This window comes from Passer montanus, unplaced genomic scaffold (genome assembly GCF_014805655.1).
Source record: "Passer montanus isolate IOZ18808 unplaced genomic scaffold, ASM1480565v1 scaffold13, whole genome shotgun sequence".
Taxonomy (NCBI): domain Eukaryota; kingdom Metazoa; phylum Chordata; class Aves; order Passeriformes; family Passeridae; genus Passer; species Passer montanus.
In genome coordinates, this window is record NW_024359832.1 from 11,372,180 (window position 1) to 11,392,210 (window position 20,031).

The following is a 20,031-nucleotide window of genomic DNA, read 5'->3' on the forward strand; positions in this document are numbered from 1 at the left end:
GGCAGTCTTGAAGTGACATAAAATGGGTCTTGCTTTGTATCTATTTTAAGAAGCATATGAGCCACCTTTATAAACATTATATGTGTGCTTAAAAGCATTCTGTACCTCCTTTTACTCCCTGTAGGCCTAACTCCACCTACGACCCCTCCTCATAAAGCGAACCAAGATAATCCTTTTAGGACTTCACCTAAACTGAAGTCATCATGCAAGACTGTTGTACCACCTTCAAAAAAGCCCCGCTATAGTGAGTCTTCCAGTTCTCCAGGAAATAACCCAATCAAGAAGGGTCCAGACCAGTCTGAGCTGTGCACACAGCTTAGCAAGACTACAGTACTGTCCAGTGGACATGAGGAGAGAAAGACAAAACGGCCCAGTTTGCGGCTGTTTGGTGACCATGACTACTGTCAATCTGTGAATTCAAAATCGGAAATACACATGAAAATATCCCAGGAACTTCAGGACTCCAGACAACCAGAATTTAAGGATTCTTCACCTGGGTGGCAGTGTCAGATTTGTTCTTCTTTAGAACAAGACCAGTATTTCAAGAAAGAGACTTTACAGACAAATAAACAGGGATCCCATGGTAATAACAGAAAACAGCTTCAAGACCAGGAAATTCGGGCTGAACTGAATAAGCATTTTGGTCACCCCAGCCAAGCTGTTTTTGATGAAGAAGCAGATAAGAGCAGAGAACTAAGGGACAGTGATTACAGTAATGAACAATTCTCCAAACTACCTATGTTTATAAATTCAGGACTAGCAATGGATGGTCTGTTTGATGACAGTGAAGATGAAAGTGATAAACTATGCTACCCTTGGGATGGGACACAAGCCTATTCATTATTTGATGAATCACCTTCTTGCTCTTCTTTTAACTCTCCATGCAGAGATTCAGTGTCTCCACCCAAATCCTTATTTTCTCAAAGATCCCAAAGGACACGCTCTAGATCAAGGTCCTTTCCTCAACGCAGGTCTTGTTCCCGTTCTCCATATTCCCGATCGAGATCAAGGTCGCCCTGTAGTAGATCCTCTTCAAGGTATGGTGCAGCAAATTCATGTATGATCATTGTAGCTAATAAGACAAACAGCAAAAACAGTAAGAAACTTACGGGAAAGAAAGAAAAAAAAGCAAGAAAAAACTTAATCCAGTGCAACTCATTCTGTTGCTCCTCAGCTGATTATCTCTGAAGGTTACAGGTTTGCTAAAGAAACACTTGTTTCCAATGTCCTTTGAATTTGCCAGGTTTACACCTTCTGAGCAGAGGCAGTCAGGTCAGAGGCAGAGCAATTGATGAGAGATGTACCCAACTAACCTACCCCATTATCTGTGAGCTGCCTGGTGCCAATCTTGCTATGGCCTCTATCAGATGGAGTTGACAATGGCTGACTGTCTGCTCTGTGTTAGCCTCAATAAGGAAAATTACTGAAAGGCCAGGAGGGGAGAAATCTCTTGAGGCCCCTTAGTTGACTAGGAGATTGCAGACTGTCACTGGAAAATCCCACTGGTAGCTTAGAAGAAATTGTAAGTTCAGGGAAGAGGTAGAAAATGGTGTCAGTAGACTCAAATGGAATGACAGAGGTGAATGTGTTTCTTCCTGCAGATCTTGTTGCAATTGTGAGTCCAGCCACTGTAGACACCGAACATACAGAAGTTCTCCCTTAGGTGGAAGATCGCGGTCCAGATCACCGTGCAGTCGCAGACCCAGGTAGTGCCTTCGGCCTGCATTTGGTATGCTTTGCAGCTGTTCCGCAGGAGATCACTGTAGAATCATATCGGCTGGAAGAGACCTCTGAGTTCGTTGAGTCCGACCTTTGGCTAAACACAACCACATCACCTAAACCGTAGCATGTCCACTCATTTCATGGACACTTCCAGGGATGGTGACTCCACCAATTCCCTGGGCAGCCCATTCCAATGCCTAACCACCCTTCCAGTGAAGAAATTCTTCCTGGTGTCCAACCTGAACCTCCTCTGGTTGGAGTTTGAAGCCATTTCCTCTTGTCCTTTCTCTAACTGCCTGTGATAGTAAAGCATTCCAGAAATTGTATTACTAATATTACATTCACAAATGCAGGTGCTTGATTTGATGACTAAGTTGTGTTTCCTAGATATGACAGCTATGAGGAATATCAGCATGAAAGGCTGAAGAGGGAAGAATACCGCAAAGAGTATGAAAAACGGGAATCTGAAAGGGCCAAGCAAAGGGAGAGACAAAGGCAGAAAGCAATTGTAAGCACTGTAAAGATAACTTTCCTAATGAAATAGATCTCTGTTTCTTTTCATGGATTCTAATGCTAGAAATCAAACTTTATTTCTTTTTTATAAAAATACAAAAATTTACTTGTGTGTATTTCTTAATATTTTTCTTTTTTAGCAAATATGTGTTTTCATAATAATTTCTGTTTTGGTGTGACACTACTAATTTTTTCAGGTTCTGTAAATTGCAACACTCAAGTTTTTCACACTGAACAGATAAGAGAACTTACTAGAGAAAGGGGTCATCCCAGATAGTAGACTAGTAGAAGAGACCTAATCTATTTCTTACACAGATATATGAGTGAACCTGCCTTTTATACTGTATTTCACCCACAGAGATATGCAAAATAAGGATTCAGGTGATATACCAATTGCTGAACTCTCAGAGTGGCTGTAATTGTCTATACAAAGGGTGCAGGCAACAGAACTCAAAACTGGGATCCAAAGACTTGGCTTGAATTATGTTTTTTTCAGTGTCTGTGATTTGGTTAATTTTTTAGGTTATTCTTAGCAAAATAGTCTGAAGATGAGATGCAATTTAAAAATGTCACTTAGCACTGGCCCTCTTGTAATGAATATGCATTATTTAATTATTTTGTTCATCAGTGTTCTTTATGAAACAACTGAAATTCCTGAAGCAAAGAAAATAACCCATGTGGGAATAAGCAGCTCTCTTGGCTGTTGTAGCAGTAGGACAGAAGGAAGAATGGCTATTAAATGGAGGGGTGGCTTTTTCCCCTTTTGAGTTCCCCATTGGCAACGGCATTTTGATAAATTCAACTGGGAGCTGCTGTAAATCAGTTGCTGTAAAAGTTGCTAAGCCCATTTGGTGGCTCACCTTAACATTTTGATTTTCTCTGTCCTGCTCTTTCCATTCAGTTGTACCTGCACGGCTGCTCCGGCTGTGCTCTGGCTCTTGCATGACCTGGTACAGACCAGGATACTTCATCTTTGTTCCCAGGTTTTCCATTAGTGCTCTGTCCAGAGGTCACAAAAATTAATAGGTCTTTTTCCCAGTGACATTAGTGGACTTTGTAGCAAAAGGTGATTTGTCACACACTTGGCAGCATTTCTCCTAATGTAGCTACAGAACCAGGAGTGTGTAGAGATTGGCAGAGACTGGCATAGTCTACAGCAATGAGGAGTCCTGGGAGTGAACAGACAACTTTATGGTCTGTTTTTTGTCTCTGTTGTTCTTAGTGAGCTTCAGCAAATCATTTCACTTTTCTCCATTTCACTGTCTACAAAGGGTGGGCGATGGGTATATTTTGTAAAGCACAAGATTTAGAGCTATAACATGCTCTGCTGTGCTGCTCTGAAGCACAGTGATGGCAGTAGAATAATTTTGTTTGGCTTCAGACAGGGCCATATTTAAGTCAATTGTTGCAGTTAGTTTAAAATATCTGGCTTCCATCTGCTTAGAGATGAACACTACCTTCCAGCAATCGTAACTTACACTTGCTGTTCTCTCTTAGAGCTACTACAAATTAGAGATTCAAGTAGACTTCTGTCATGGGTGTATCTTGCTACTTCTCAATTACTGTACCTTACCCATATAAATAATCATGAATCCTGCTGAGGAGGTAGAAAATTTGATTTAGTTTAAAACAAACAAATATTTGGTAAGTAGCTAATCAAGAGGAAAGGAAAAAGGAAAGAAAAGAAACTTAAAAAGCTCCAGATATGCTGCATCATACTGCATCAAAAATTCTAGACAATTCAAAACCAAGGTTGAATTTATTTTCTTTCTAAAGTGATAATTTTGATTATAATTAACTTAATTAATGGAATTATTTATTAATAGACATAAATCAAAACGAAAAATAAATATCAATAAAGAGACAATGGCAAAAAATCTAAAATTCAGTCATCTGTGTGAGTTCTGCAGGAAATGTAGATTAATTCATATTAACTGCATTATCCAAAGTCTGCCAGCACTTTTACTTTAAAAGTCTGTATTGAATTGTGCTATTTTATATCCCGTGAAACCAGGTAAGGAGTAGGAGACAGCAGGGAAAGGGCATCTCCAATCTCATGAATTCAGTGACAAAATTTGTATAATTTCTAGCATTCTCTGCTTTTTTCTTACGCCTTTTGGTTTATGGGTCTTTTTTTTGTTACTCTTTTCAGTCTTGAGGGACTCAACTCATTTATTGTTCAGCCACAAGAATGTCCTCTCTTTCTTTCCTTGAGCTCTTTCCACAGTCCCATAAATTTAGATTTCTTTGCTCTCTGTATTGGGGAATTTTTTATTTTCTTTCTAGCCCATTCTCGTGCTGCCAGATCTGATTTATGGCCACATACTTGCAGATACTCTTAGAAGAATGGCCCAAAGATTGGGCAGTACTAATGCCTCAGTTATTACACAGGGCAGGTGACTTTCTTCATGAGCAGCACTGCTCTGAGATCTGAAGAGTTAGTTGTAGAAAGGATGCACAGTAAAGGAGCAGAAGTTGTGACAGAGCCAAAAGTCATTAGGTATTGTAGAAGCAGAGTCTAGAATTAGTCTCTGTGGGACAACAGGTATGGAAAACCTAGGAAAAAAGAAATGAGGGGGAAAAAAATTAACATCTTTTAATCTGTCAAAACCATATGTGAAGGAATGCCCTTTGATTGTGCAGCCAGCTTGTATTTTGGCAGATGTGAAGACATACTGAAAGAATGCTGAGGAGGCTTGTTTTAGAAGCCTGTAGTCATGTTCTGTGGCACAAGCATGTTTGAAAGCTGCCCCTTCAGTCTTGCACACACCACCTTCACTGTAGAATATTCAGAACTAGAAGCCGGGATAGTGTTTTCCTGTATAGATTCCTGAATTCCTGTCTAGACTTATAACTAGTATACAGTGGATTGACTTCAAAAGGTACTGTGATATTCTTCTCATCTTCTTTTTCTTCTTTCCCCCTCTCCAGTTACTGGAGATTCAGTGCCTTTTTTGTGGATTAAGTTCTTAATTTTGAACAGGCATGCCTGAAAAATACAGGGTGAGGCTACAAAGTACTTAGTTAAAAAAATATTTTTCTAGGTAATTCGTTCATTCATTCACTGATTTATACTTTTGATTGTGATTCCTTTCATAACTGACCAAATGTTATCTGAAAAATACCGGGTGAGGCTACAAAGTACTTAGACAATTAAAAAAATATTTTTCTTGGTCATTCATTCATTCATTCACTGATTTATACTTTTGATTGTGATTCCTTTCATAACTGACCAAATGTTAGCACAGTTTAGTTTGATCTTGTTTTGTTTTATTTCACTGGGTCAAGTTGTTTTGTTTTTTTTTTAATGGATCCTCACTGAACATAGGAATGGTCTGCCACCAGGACTTGCTTAACCATGTAAGTCAGATCATAGTGGAGACACATGGACTATGACTTGAGGAGCACTGCGGGATAGCAGAGTTTTGTGAAAACAGTGCTTTGTAGAAACTGGGATCCAACCCCCAACCAGGGCAGACCACAGTGACTTGCTAAGAGGCTAGAAGGCCCTTCTTTTCTTCTGATACACTCCAGGAAATTTCTGAGTTGTGTGGGGTTTTTACTCCAGCAGTTCATTAGATCATGTGGCAAATACTTTCCGAAGCATGGCACCATAAATAGTTAGCACATTCCAGTTCTGGAGTCACTAGCTGGTGATTCCTCATTGATGTGGTGCACCAGAGCTGGAGGTTAAGCTGTCTGGTGAGCTTAACCTCGGTGTTGTGGCTCTCTGCTACTCTGCCACTCTGGCCATGATAACGACTTACAGTCAATCCTTTGTGGAGCTCATTTACTGTGTGCACTGGCTACTGCCAAGAGGTATAACAAAAACAGGTTATACTGAAGTAGAAAATTACAATTAACATTACTACTTTTCATTCCTAAATGCTGGCAGCCTTTATGAGACAAGTATCGAGAGTCCTGGTCCCAGAGAGCTTAGAGACATAAAAAGATAAATGTACTGTGAGGCCACTGTATCAGAAAGAAACACATGGTTTCAAAGAAAATAAATTGCTCTAAAACAGGAAGGCAGGAGAAAGGTGGTTTCATAAATGAGTGCCTGCCTTCTCAAAAGTCTAAAACCAGAGTTAGGCTATAGTACAATGGATTTCCACTTATGAAGGATTCAGTGTATGTTGTATACTTAATTTTGATTTTTTGTTGTTGCTAATTTTGATGGCCTAGATCCCAGATACTCTAACTTTGCTGTATATGTTTCTACTTAAATTTTGAGTTTTACTGGTCCATCATTATTTTTCTAGCAGTCACCATGGAGTGTATCTGAATAAGATAATAATCTTGTTTGGTTTTTTCCTCCAGTTTTTGTGATTTTTACTTTCTCCATTCATACTCACATACTCACAGGCCATACTAATTTTTCTTTACTCAATATAAGGAATTTTTTCTCATTATTATTACATCAGAAGCTTAAGCTTTAGTGGCTTATTTCCACCCATAGCATTTCTGTTTTTGGAACTCTGTCCAACCAATCCCATTACATTTTCAAAATTATATTTGGCCTTCAGCTGTAAGGATAAAAGTCTTCATGGCTTAAAGTCTCTACTGGCAGAGAAGTCATTTGGCATGGGAGACAACATAGACATGGAGTGTGTACCCAGCTAGACACCTGTGCTGGAGTGAGCAGCAGAGCCTTTACAAGCCCATAACAGAACCCAACTTTAAAATGCTCCTGGATTTCTTCTCTCAGCTTCACATAAAGCATTACCTGGCTCTTGGAGAACTAGGTATGCACCACAGACATACAGACAAAAAGTGGTAGGAAAATGGGAACAGCATCACCACAGGCAGGCAAAGATAACAACTGTTGGGGGAAGAAGTAAAAAAACCTGAGGGAAAACTAATAAATCTAATGATGAAATAATTATGGAATAAAGACTTAGGAATAAGGAAGCACAAAGAAAATAAAGTTTTGGAGGAATCCTTTGCAAGACAAAAAAATCCTTAGCATCAGTCAGTATTTAGAGGATGAGTAGTCGCTTTATTGACCCTTAGATGTGTAAGGTGGATCCCAGTCTTGTTTTCTCATATTCTAATTATTTTTATTTTCATGTTATTATTTTCTCATTATTCTAATGCTTTAGGATTTTCATTTGAGACTTAAAATACTGCTTGTCAGTCCAAAATTTTTTGCCACATCTTTCTATTCAAATGTTTTTGCTGCGATGAAAAACGAGCAAGATCATGAAAGAAGACACACATGTTAGGTTTGAGGGAGTTGGCTGGATTATTCTCTTCTTTTTAACCTGGCAGAGCAAGGATGCACACTTAACACTTATGATGCAAAATAAATCGTATGCACTTTAGGGAGGGAAATATGAACAAGTAGCTTCTGGTGTTTCCTGCAGGTTCCCTCTGCCCATATGAAGTTGAGAAAAAAAGTTTTTCTCTGTCCTTCTCTAGCTTTCCAAGTCATCTATCATATCGTCTAACAACTGCAGTAAACATTTTACTTAGTATGCCCATATAGCCTTACATATGTAACTTATATCAAAAAAGGTCCTTAATATTTAGAGGTGTGTTGCAATCTTCTTAGGCTTCTATAGCTCTTATTATTAATGGGAATAAAACAAAGGCATCTCTGTGAATATTAATATTCATAGTTGCTTTAAATAATCTCAAAATTAGCAAGACAAAGACATTGCTGTGTGAATCCTGTGTTCTGGGGTATCTTATTCCATCATGGCATTCTGCTTAAAAAAAATACTTGAACCCATCTCCTCATATGTGCACACTGGAGGACATATGGTGCATTTCAGCTTTAAGTTTGAATTTCCTTAATTTTGCAGGTTTAACTTATTCCCTTAACAGTACTTTAACAGGCTTTTTTTTTTTAATTGTTCAGTTTTGGTTTATTACAGTTGTCTTAAAGGCATATTAGAGATATAAAGGTTATTAGAGGGATAGAAGAAGGAAAAATTGCACAGGCGTGGAGACAGACTTATGGAAGAGTGTGCAATAGATATTTCCATCACACTGTAATATAACAATCTCCATGTCAGTGAGTGAAACATTATGTTTTTTTCAGTTGAGATGTATTATCTCAGCTAAAGTATATTAGGCAGTCTGCTGCGTTATGTTCTGCTCCATCTGGTCAGCCATTTAGGTTCAATAGCAAGTATCAATGGAATTGTTTCTTATCAAGTGCTTCAGTGCGGTTAAATCCTTGATTTGGTAAAACAGTCTGAAAAAGTAATTACTGTGCATATGCAGATTTTCCTGTTTTTGAAGTTTATAGCACCCAACCATAGTGAAAGTAAGCAGAATTAGAATGGGGAAATGGAAGAAATGCAGATTTCTGTAGCTGGCACTCTACAGTCCCTGGTTCACAGGAGCCCTGCCCAAACTCCTCTGTCAGGAACGTCAGGGCTGTGGGCTGGGACACAGTGGAGACAGAGATAAAAAGGAGCAGCTGTCTGGAAAGTACCCGTGTGCCCTAAATGTATGGCTGTTCATGACCACAAGTCCTTCTTTTAGCCACACTAGCTTCTCAAACTGCACTGCTATGGCAGAGAACAAGGGCAGCTTTTGGACCCTGTATTTTGGAAGGTGTAACATTTAAAAGTGGATGTGTCTGTCCCAGCATGGTTACAGAGGACTATCAAGGCACTCACCTTGGTTCCTTACATAATCAAAAGAGGCAGTAGTTTAAAGTGTCTAAATGAGATCCTTACCAGGTCCCCCTGATTAAGAAGAGACTTTGGTAGAGCAACCAAGGACTCCACTGGGCTGACCAGGGACCTGTAAGGGACACAGGTAATTCTTGTGCCACTCCTTAGTGGGTAGGGCTTTAGGGTAGAAATGTTTGATTCTTGATTCTCTGTTTTCTGCAGTTTTAAACTTTCATTTCTCAGGAGCTTAGATTATTAACTGGATCTTAGCCCCCGAGATTTGTGAGGCCAGGAAAAGAGTCAGTGAAAATAGTTTACTGAATGTGCTAGCAAGAAGGAGTTTCTGTTGGGAGACAAATATTTTAGTGTTGGCTTCCTGCTGCAGGAATTGTTTATTTATTTTGCATTAAATAGTTCCTGAGAGCAAAGTGCACTCCTGGGAACAGGAAGACAAGATTTCCAGCACCCCAAACTGAGAATTCTGATGGTCTCTTTGTCCATAATGAATGCTCAAACAAGTAAAGAAGCTATAGCAATATAATTTCTGGTTTTACCTGTGTTTTGGTCTGATCTCAACTGTATTGTCCATGGTCCAAGAGTGGCTGGTGCTTTATGCCTCTGTAGGGACTCCAGAAAAAGATACATTTCATGCTATATCTGAATTGTAACACTATAAACTACCTGTCTCTTCAGGCTAGAATGTTTCTGAGCAGGAACGCAAGTCTATATTTAGGTCCCTAGTGCCTTTTGCATTGCACAGTTGAGGTGCCATTAGCCTTTAGGCACCTCCAGGTTACGATAGTCATGAATTCTCAGCAGTCAGTGTAGCTCCTTCGGCATTCAGCACCTAAATTCTGCACAAGTCTCAGGTGCCAAAGTTGATGGTTTAAACTGACATTGCTCCACTGACTGACAGATTTACGCCAGCTGAGAATGCGGTGGTGGTTGGATTTATGGGACTGCTGTGTGGGTGTGTAAGGGATGAGCAGTAGGGCCAGTAGTGCCAGGCCAGAGGCAATCGGAGACAGGAAGGCTGAGCACCCAGGCCATGTATAGCTGGTGCTTCTTTGCCCTGGTTACCTTAAGGTCAGTGTTTTAAAGATCTCCTTTTTCCATTTTCTTTTCTTGCAGCTCACTAAATAGCTCTGCCCTCAGAAAAGTGTTTATCCTAAAATTCATGAAGTGACTTTTAAAGGGTTTTCTACTCCTTCCCTCATTCAGCTGAGCACTTGCACTAAGGAAAGAATGATACGACCACAGCTTGATTGTTATAAAAGTATCTGATGCTTTGTTCCAAGTGTTGAAAGAACATGCAGAAGAGATCCTAGCTTAAGGTCTTCAGTCAGGTGTTTTTTATTCTGAATAAATCAAAAGGCAGTGGTGACTGTGGGATATATTTTACTTCCTGTCATTCCCTCTGCAATATTTATTTTTTAAAAAGGCATATTTTGGACCCAGTCCTGGTTTCTGCTGCCATAGAGTTAATTTTCTTCTTAGTAGCTACAGTTGGTACAGCACGGTATTTTGATTTAGTGTTAATGTTGATAAGACATTGATGTTTTAATTATTGTTAAGCAGTGCTTACTCTGAATGAAGGAATTTCCAGTTTCCCATGCTCTGCCAGGGAGCAGGTGCACAAGATGCTTGCAGGGAGTATGGCCAGGGCAGCTGACCTGAGGTGGCCAAAGTGATATTCCATACCATATGGCATCATGCCCAGCATATAAACCAGAGGGAGTTGGCTGGAGAGGCAGACCACTGCTTGTGGACGGACTGGGTGTTGGTCAGCAGGTGCTACGCTTGTTTCTTTGGGTTGTGTTCCTCTCTCTCCCCTTTTCATTACAGTTACTGTCCTTATAATTATTACTGTTACTATATATTTCTTTGGTTCATTCATTAAGCTGATTAGAATACAGGTGTTTCACCTTTTTCTGGTTTTCCTCCCTATCCCACCAATGAGCAGGGAATGAGCTAAGGGCTGTGTAGTACTTAGGTTTTGGCTGGGGTGACAGTCTTAAAAAGTTTTCCCTCTATTTAAAGGTATGGATTATGGTGAAACAGGATTGCTGGATGAATCAGCTATTGAGTCATATGAGTTTATAAGGTTATACTTGTGATACATTTTGTTATGTCTGTGGTATACCTGTGCAATTATTTTGTTACTTTATGCTAGTCTGCAACTAAGATGAGTTTTACTTGCAATTCTATACATGAATACAAGAGAAACTGAGCTCCTAGTTTGGAAGAGTTTGCAGTCCTGGAAGGGAAGTTGTAGAAAAGGTGAGAGGGAAGAAGGTGCAGTAGGATACAAAGGGAAGCATCTGTCAGTGCACAGAACAGCAACTGCAATCAGTGAAGTCTTCCAGGAGCGCACCACCTGACAAATGCAGTGTCACTTAAATACCTTAGATGCTTTCCAGCAGAGAACTGTTTCATGTATGTGCAAGATGCAGTAGGCCTTCCACAAAAGAGTGTTTCTATAATTTTGCGTCCTCTGCAAATCCGTGTGTGTCTTTGCATGCATGTATGTACAGGTTCATCTCTGTTACACATTTTTTAAAAGAACTCCTTCCGGTTGCTCTTTATCAACAGGAAGAACGTCGTGTGATTTATCTGGGTAAAATCAGACCTGACACAACCCGAACAGAACTGAGGGACCGGTTTGAAGTTTTTGGTGAAATTGAGGAGTGCACAGTAAATTTGCGGGATGATGGGTAGGAACTTTTGAGATTACTTCTTGTTTGAGAGCTGCCATATGTAAAAAATTATGGCAGTAAGATTACTGGTATGGGAGTTGCCAGTATAAGTCCTGTGACAGATGACATGCTGAGTTCAAAACCTTACTTATTTTCTTTCATCCTTATTTATTAATCTTGCGAGTTGAAATTTCCTGTCCCAGAAATAAGTATTTAGCTGCATGACAGGACAATCATGCTGATAAATGGATGCAGTACTTCTGGCATTTCCACTGCTGGGTCTCCGGCAAGTTCTTGCTTTCAGGAAGGGGTTACACTAATGTGTGTTAACTCTTCTCAGCTTTTGTTCACAACTGTATTTTTCAATGGCAGAGACAGCTATGGTTTCATCACCTACCGCTATACTTGTGACGCCTTTGCTGCTCTTGAAAATGGATACACTTTACGCAGGTCAAGTGAACCTGATTTTGAGCTGTACTTCTGTGGACGCAAGCAGTTTTGCAAGTCTAACTATGCAGATCTAGGTAGGTATTTTGCTCTATGTGAATTGAAGTAAATTGAATTGAATCTTGTAACTCATGAGAATTTAAGGTTTACTTTTTTTTTTTGTTTATTGCTGATACCATTTAAATGATTAGAGGGGTGTTGAAGAAAGTGTTTTTCACCTGCTGTAAGAAGTTTAAAAGTCTACTACTAATCGGAGCTGGTTTCTTTCAGTGGTTCCAAACTGTGAATATTCTTTTAAAGCCCATTTGCATCATAATCAAAAATAAGTGCCCAGTATTCAATAATACATTTCTAAGTTGAAAAGATAGCACTGCAGAAACCTCCCATATGCTTTACTATTTATTGCTGTAACTGTTTGATTCCAATACCTCACTTATGTATACGAGAGATAAACCGATGACAAAGTAGAGGCCTCAACCCAAAAACTTCATTATGATTCTTACTTTGATATGAGTTCTGTTGTAGATGGGCATAATTTGCCAGGGGCACTCATTAAACACAATTCATAGTTGCTCAAGTTTGAAATCTAGAAGAGCTTGTGGCCAAATCTGACCCTTAATGTGGCAAAAGCCACTGATCTCAACTGGTGATTCTAAAATCGTGCATAAGCATGTATGTGTATGAAGGTGTCTCCTTGCAGGGCCTTCCAGTCATGATGTCAGAGACTCCAACCTGTGGACAGCTTAGCAATTCTTTTGGTGTTTGCAGTTCCAATGATATGGGGTTTATGCATAGCATTCTCCAGCCCCCAGTATGCTGTGATAACTCCAATCCCAAGTGTGCCTGCTGGCTGTGACAGCTCACTTTGGTCTGTCTGACTCTTGCCTGGACAAAAATGTGTGATTCTGTCCTATGCACAGAGTCAGGGTGTGGTGCTTCTTCCCCTTGCAAGGCTTTTTGGAGAAGATCAAAGTCTTCCAGCAGGAATACCGATGTTAAGTATATGCATAAAGAGACTATGCAGACTACCAAAACAGCCTCTGTAATATTACAATGCAGGATAAACTCACCTCTTATTTAATTACCTTTTAAAATGTAAAGTATTCATTAAATGTTAAACCTTTCTTAATACCTGTATAAATAGACTAAAGGCATGGAAAATACTCTTTTCTGAATTACATAGCAAGGCACATTTTTGCAGTTGAATCTATATTAATCAGATACTGTGGATTTTTTTATGAATAAATGACCACAGTCATTAAAATCTCTCATAACCCTGTAACACAGTGCTAATGAAATCTTGCATGTGCTGCCCTCAGCTTTGTACAATGCAGGAAGTGAATGCAGATATATTTTTCCTAACCAATTGATCTCTTTTCAAAATAAATTATGAAGATTATATGCATTGTTCACAATGAATATGCTATAATTCACATCAGTGGTTAAACAGATAATGTAAAGCTAAGAAAAGCCAATTGACTGCTGAAGAGATACAATGCTGATGTAGAAAATATAAAAGGTAGTAAGGCATTTGTTGAAATGTAGGCTGATAAAAACAGTAAAACCAGATTAAAGTCTTGCCTTGATTTGACTTATCTTCAGCAATGGAAGCCAAGGTCATCTCTGTATCTCAGAAAATCTGGGGTTTAAAGTAAGTTGTCTGAAGGGAACCCTCTTGAACATTATTCATCACTGGGAGTATTCCCTGTCAACTCTCTCCATTGTGAAGGGATTCCCAGAGTATCTGTGAGCAGACTGTTTTCACTTTGTCCTGCTGACAGCTTGAGCTTCTGAACTTCAGACTGCATTCCCTGTATTTTGCAGAGTATCTGATAGAGGAGCATAAGGAAATGGCAGGATGAACTTTAAAATTCATGAGCTGGTACCAGGACAGAGAGAATTAATCAGCTTTGGGTTGAGTACAGAAGAAAGAAAACACTTGAAAATAGTAGTCAGAAGTTTAACACCTCTCCTCTGTGAGAAGATATTGTCTTAACAGAACTTGTAATGAACATTTAATGCGCAGTGTGTCTTATAGTGGTAGATGGGGAGTTCTGATTAATTCAACACAAGAAATGGCAAGAAAAGGGCACTCTCATAAAGGAGCTGTGACACAGGAACTGGTGAGAGTCAGTGTTAAGCAGGGTTGACTCCAAAAGGAAATTCATTGCTTGCAGCCATGTCAATAATTGTACTGGAGTTGTGTGGCCACAGACGTACAATCCCTCCTCTGTGCTGGGAACAGACTGACGTCCGTGCCTGAGCAACTGGCAAGGCTGGAACAGGTATCCCAGGCTGCAGGAGCTGGGCTGCTCTTGCTGCTGTGGCTTATCACATGTGATGCAGAAAGCTGAGGAGCCCACCTGAGACTGCTCATGCAGCCATGCAGAGGCCCTGCCCAGAATTGCTCACTCTAAACAAGCAAACCCAAAAAGGTAAATTGAAGCAAAACCAGAGATTCTGGCAGGTGTAAAGACTTCCACGAGACTCCAAGGCAAGATGGGCTCTGTCCTCTGTATGCTGCTCACAGACTGCCCTGGCTTTCTTCAGAACCTTTCTTAGGAAAATTAAGTTTTGGACATGTTACTAAATAAGAATTACAACACAAAGGTGGAGTTTTGGTTAAGGCATCTGTCAAGATTATCTGGACTACTTTGAGACCTACACACGAGTGCCTGGGTGCTCAAGTCCTTGAGGAAACTGTTTTGAGTTAACCTGCTCTAAAAGTATATGCAATTAGTGGTCTTGCCCACTGCTAACAATGTGTACCACTTTTGTTAGGTGCTACTTCCTACCAGGAATACCTAAAGCTTCTGTGATGATCATTTCTATTCTTTTATCATCCCATAAAGTTGTGGTTGTAAGTGGAGTTTTTCTTCAGTGTCTTGTTTGTACCAATATACAGAGAAAATAAGTAGTTCTTGCTTCTTACTTAAACTTGCATCCTTTGGGTTTCAGATTCAAACTCAGATGATTTTGATCCTGCTTCTACTAAAAGCAAGTATGACTCCATGGATTTTGATAGTTTACTCAAAGAGGCACAGCGGAGCCTGCGTAGGTAACAAGCATGTCATCCGAGGAAAACAAAGGGATGGCGAATACCTCACGGACATCACGTCCTTCAATAACGGACAACTGAAAAGTCGTACTTAGGAATTTCTCCTACTTTACACTCTCTGTTCAAAACCATGGTTTACATGAACACAGCTGCTCGAGGAGTGGAGGGGCAGGATGCTGTCCAGTAAGCACACGCATGTCCATGGGTGTCAGCTGCGCTTTCGCGGGTGAGCGGTGGCGGGGGAGCCGGGCGTTCCTTGCGCGTCCAGTGCAAATCACGAGACATGGCAGCAGTTCCACAGAGATACACGTACAACGATGAACTGCAAAATCTGTACATATTGCATTTTAACAAAAAAAGAACAAAAACAAACAGAAAAAAACCCCAGTGTGAGAACTATGGCTGCTGATGTCTGGGGATCAGACACTGCGTATTTTTTTTTGGTAAAGATGCTTCTTCTCACGGTGATAATATGACAATCCAGAAGAAACCACAGGTCCCAGAAGCCTGCAATCTGTCTTAGCTTTGTTTTAAGGTTGTTCTTTTTTGGTTTGGTTTGTTTTTTTGGGGGGTTTTTTGTGTTTTTTTTTTTTTTTTTGCAGAAAAGAAAATTTCACGGCTCAAGCTTCCCTAACATTTTGAAGTTTCATCTTTTAATTCTGACACCCATGTAAATGTCTACAACATTGATCTTCCACAGCAAAATTTTCAAAGCCTTGTTAATGGTCAAATGTGCAGCTTGTTCAGCGATTTATTCTAATGAGCGGACGTGGTGTTACATTATTAATAAGAGTTGGATATAACTATCTGGGTGTGTGCACAGATAGTTTATTTGCTACATTCTCTAAAGTAGTTGAGTATTTACAAATGTTAAATGGAGTATTTTTATTTATGTACATACTGTATGACGATGTTCTTTTTTGTTACAGCTATGCACTGTAAATGCAGCCTTCTTTTCAAAAACTGCTGAATTTTTCTTAATCAAGAATACTCAAATGTAATTATATGAGGTGAAACAATTATTGTACACTAACATATGTAGAAAGCTGAACTTATGCTTATATATATTTGATTGTAAAAAAAAAGAGAAAAGCGTGTGGGTGAGGGTGTGAGTGTGCATATGTGTGCATGTGTGTCTGAGTGCAAAAATGCATTATACACATTCATCCCTTCTTTGGTGAGCCTATATAAGAATTTTGTCAAGAATTATCCTAGCCCAAAAGATATTAACCACCTTCTGCAGTATTTTTCCACATTTTTCTCATTGCTTGATTTTCTTTTGCAGTTTTATACACTGAATTTGTTAGGGGAATGAAATTTTCTCATCTAAATTTTTCTAGAAAATATCATAATTTTATGTAAAGTCTCTCAAATGGGTAATCATTAAGAAATGTTTTTATTTTATGTATCAACAGTAGTTTTGGAACTAGAGGTCAAAAATCTTTTTAAAATGCTATTTTGTTTTAATTTTTGTGATTTTAGTTTGATAAAAATATGCTGAGGTACTAAGTACAGTATGATTTTTACAGTAATTCTGTGTCTGAACACTGTTCTTGAAGCCAGTAATCTTTTCATTGGCAGAGTTTAATGATGGTATTTATCTATATTTTTTACAGTTATGCATCCTGTATAAATACCAATCCTTCATTCCTTTGTTTACTAAAGAGACATATTTATCAGTTATAATTATCCTATTTATTATAAATTATGAGATGACTAAAAGAATAAAAAGGCCAGTGGAAATTTTATACCTAGGATGCATGATGGTTGTCAGTTTGGAGTAAGCAAGTGCTTTGTTTGGAAATTCTGCTTTTGCAGAAGCAGTGGGTTGGTTTTCGGTTTTTTCCTCTTTTTTTTACTATGCACTAGCATGGCCTCAAATGTGCCCATGACATTGTTGCTGATGACATTGCTTCTGTTAAATTAAATAGAAATTTCAGGAAAGAAAAAAACCACAAGAGTATAAACTACTGCTATTCTGAGCATCAGAATTTCATCTGAACTCGGAGTCTCTACTGAATCAGCAAAGTTTGGAATTTGCTTGTGAATGTATAGATTTCTTATTCTATTACTCTTTGGCATTCATGACTCTTCTTAAAGGTATGACACACCTAACTATTTAATCTACCTTCCCACTCCAAAACTTAGAAAACTATTCTATCCCCATACCAGTGCAGTTGATTTTGATGGCTGCATTCATTTTATCACCAGCATATTGTGTTCTGAGAGATTCCACTGTCTGTCCTGTCTGGATGCTTGCTTGATTTTTTGGCTTCTTATTTCTCAGTAGATAGATAGCAATAAAACAACAAAAAAAAAGACAAGAACTCTTCTGGAGGTTCTGTGTTACAAATGTAACATCCTTTACTCTGCATAATTCTTGTTGTTGCTCTGTAGGTTAAAAATGCAGGTATTTTAACTTTGTGTGAATGCCAAACTAAAAGTTTACAATTTTTCTTTCTGGATTTTGAGTATCTTCTGTTGTAAAAAAAATATTAAAAGCAATAAATTATTTTTAAGAAATCAATATTTAGTATATCATATTATGTGTTCAAGGACCAGATGCATTACCTATTTTGCCTTTACATTTCTGTCATTAAATTTTAAAATGTTCTCTTTTGCCCTAGATTGCTGACATTAAGAAATTGGTGTGGGGCTTGTGTGGGGGCATTATTTATTTTTTGCCAAGCAGGCATAATGAAGTGAATCAAATTTTTTTTTTTCACTGGCCTGGCAAACATTTGCATCTTGAAGATGGCTTTCCTCTGTGGATTTACAAATTAAATATGAAATTAATAGAGCTAGGATTGCTGAATAAAGCTATTTGGATCTTTCATAGACACTGTAGCAGGAAATCCATCAAAATATAAACTCAGTGTTTATTTTTCTTTTTTTCTTCCCCAAAAACATTTCAAATTAGCACATGTACCACATTGTCACCAGAGGCAAATTGCAGTATAGCTCTGTGTGTCTTTTATAAGAAGACTGTACTGTTGCTTTCATGCTGTGGTAAGTACCACATCCACAATACAGGTAACAGAACTGGTGCTTAGGAACTGTGGTCTCTCCTAGAGCTGTTACTGAGTAATTCCTACAGAATGGAAAATTATCTAAATACTAATCCAAACACAGGGAGCCTAGAGTTGAAGAAAAACATCAGTGCTAAGCTACTCTGAAAATCAGTTGGGCTGCCATCACCATGAGCAGCGCTGAGAGGAAAGTTTGTGCCTCTGGGGTAATAATACGTGGGTCAGTTGAAAAAAAAAACCAAACAAAAAAACAAGAAAGACAACCACACCTCCTTCTCATCCCTTTAGATGTAAGCCTACAGTAGGTAATGATTATGTGTCCTTCTTAATGGCTGTAATGAGAACTTCAGTCACTATAGTATAAGATCTGATCTATAAATGAACTAGAATAGCCATGTAATATAATGTGATGATTCTAAATTTGTACCTATGTGACAGACATTTTCAATAATGTGAACCACTGACCTGATGGAGCTACTGTAAGATTTGTACAGTAGGTGAACATGTGAAGTTGTAGGTTGGACTATGCTGAACAGGGGAAGTGAGATAGTAGTTAAGCCCAAACTGGGCTATTTTCCACCTGCTGATTCTACATGTACTTTTGTGGTTTAATTCATTGTATGAAAATTCCTGTGATTTTTTTCTTTTTTTTTAATGTGCAGTACACATCAGCCTCACTGAGAAAATAAAGGGAAACGAATGTTTCAAATTCCTTTCTGTTTCTCATTCTTATTACAGGTTTTTTCCCCTTGCAATTGGTTGTGTAGTGGGTTTTCTGTTATTCTTTCTAGTGGTTGTAATTTATTTCATATTATTGGCCAGAGCATGCCAGCATTACTGTACTTTGTACATGGCAGAGCATCACCAGTTTTGATATATTTAATGGTAGAAAGTGGTACCTTTCTGCCATGAATACCCAAGTCTGTTGAAGACCCGTGCCATAAATCATGCAAGAAAACTTTCAAAACATTCTCAGTGGAGTTTAAGAGTTGTGGTTTGAGTTAGAAGGGGGTGGGGAATGTAAGGACTTTTCTGTCTGGCCATGCTGGATCCCAGTGCAGGTAGTAGGGAATGAGAAATGCAAAATGCCGTCTTCCATCCTGAGATGATAAACCCCTGTTCTGGGAGTAAGCTTGTCATGAGAGCTCTTCACCAGCCCCCGTCTCACAGACCGATGAGGAGAACCAGACAGGTAGGTGGCAGGACAAGTGTGGCATTCCTGACTCCTTTGGGGATGATACAGTGTGCAGCCTCTGGGCTTCCACAGCAGCATTGGGCACGCAGCAGGTAGGCCCAGGAATGGCAGAGGGTATTCACACCCCTCTCCTTTACATGCACAAAATAGGGGAAGAATGACTTCGGTTTGGTTTGCCCAGGGTTCATTCACAGGTAGCCATTTTTTGGCTGCAGGCCTGTTCTGCTGTGACAGCAGCCTTCTCTGGGGGTTCATAGCATGGCACCGTGTGGCTGAGTCTTCTCCTGGATGTCACCTCAGCAGGGACCCAGCTGTGACATGAGGAGCAGCACAGGGCAGCTGCTGGACAGCCTGGCTGTGCTTTTTAAGGGGAGGATTACTGAATTCACATGAAAAAATTGCTTTTCTCAAAACAACCAGACTCCACCTCATCTCTCTTCCTAACATTGCAGTTTAATTTATGCTGTGTAACTTGCAAAAATGTTTAGCTTTTGCATTTTTACCATTTACTAATCCAAACTGTTCTGCTTGGCTCTCGCAAGGGTGGTAGAGTGAAGTTCCTCACTCTGAGGGGTTTGCGTTGTTGACTCTCTGATCAAATTAATGCTCAAAACGTAGTAGGCCAAATCATTCCTGATGTATTTCATCAGTCTTGCTGCTGTTCCTCAAGGAATGAATTTAGCCCAATATTTCTCCAATTACTAGGCTTTCTAATTTCATTTGTTTATTCATTTCATATTTT

General features: G+C 39.2%; 1 protein-coding gene across 6 annotated transcripts in view; it reads left to right on the forward strand.

Moving 5' to 3' along the window:
* The window catches only part of PPARGC1A (PPARG coactivator 1 alpha), a 364,561-nt gene extending 345,762 nt beyond the window's left edge, over window positions 1-18,799 (forward strand). For 5 of the 6 annotated variants that reach the window (XM_039698889.1, XM_039698886.1, XM_039698888.1 and 2 more), the window contains 6 exons: window positions 125-1,037; window positions 1,602-1,706; window positions 2,110-2,230; window positions 11,457-11,578; window positions 11,933-12,084; window positions 14,966-18,799. In XM_039698889.1, the coding sequence (XP_039554823.1) occupies window positions 125-1,037; window positions 1,602-1,706; window positions 2,110-2,230; window positions 11,457-11,578; window positions 11,933-12,084; window positions 14,966-15,069 (1,517 nt within the window). In that variant the 3' untranslated portion in view covers window positions 15,070-18,799. Of the gene's footprint in view, window positions 1-124; window positions 1,038-1,601; window positions 1,707-2,109; window positions 2,231-11,456; window positions 11,579-11,932; window positions 12,085-14,965 lie in introns of those variants that run through there. The other variant, XR_005626495.1, reaches the window with a different exon arrangement.
* The last annotated feature ends 1,232 nt before the right edge of the window (window positions 18,800-20,031 follow it).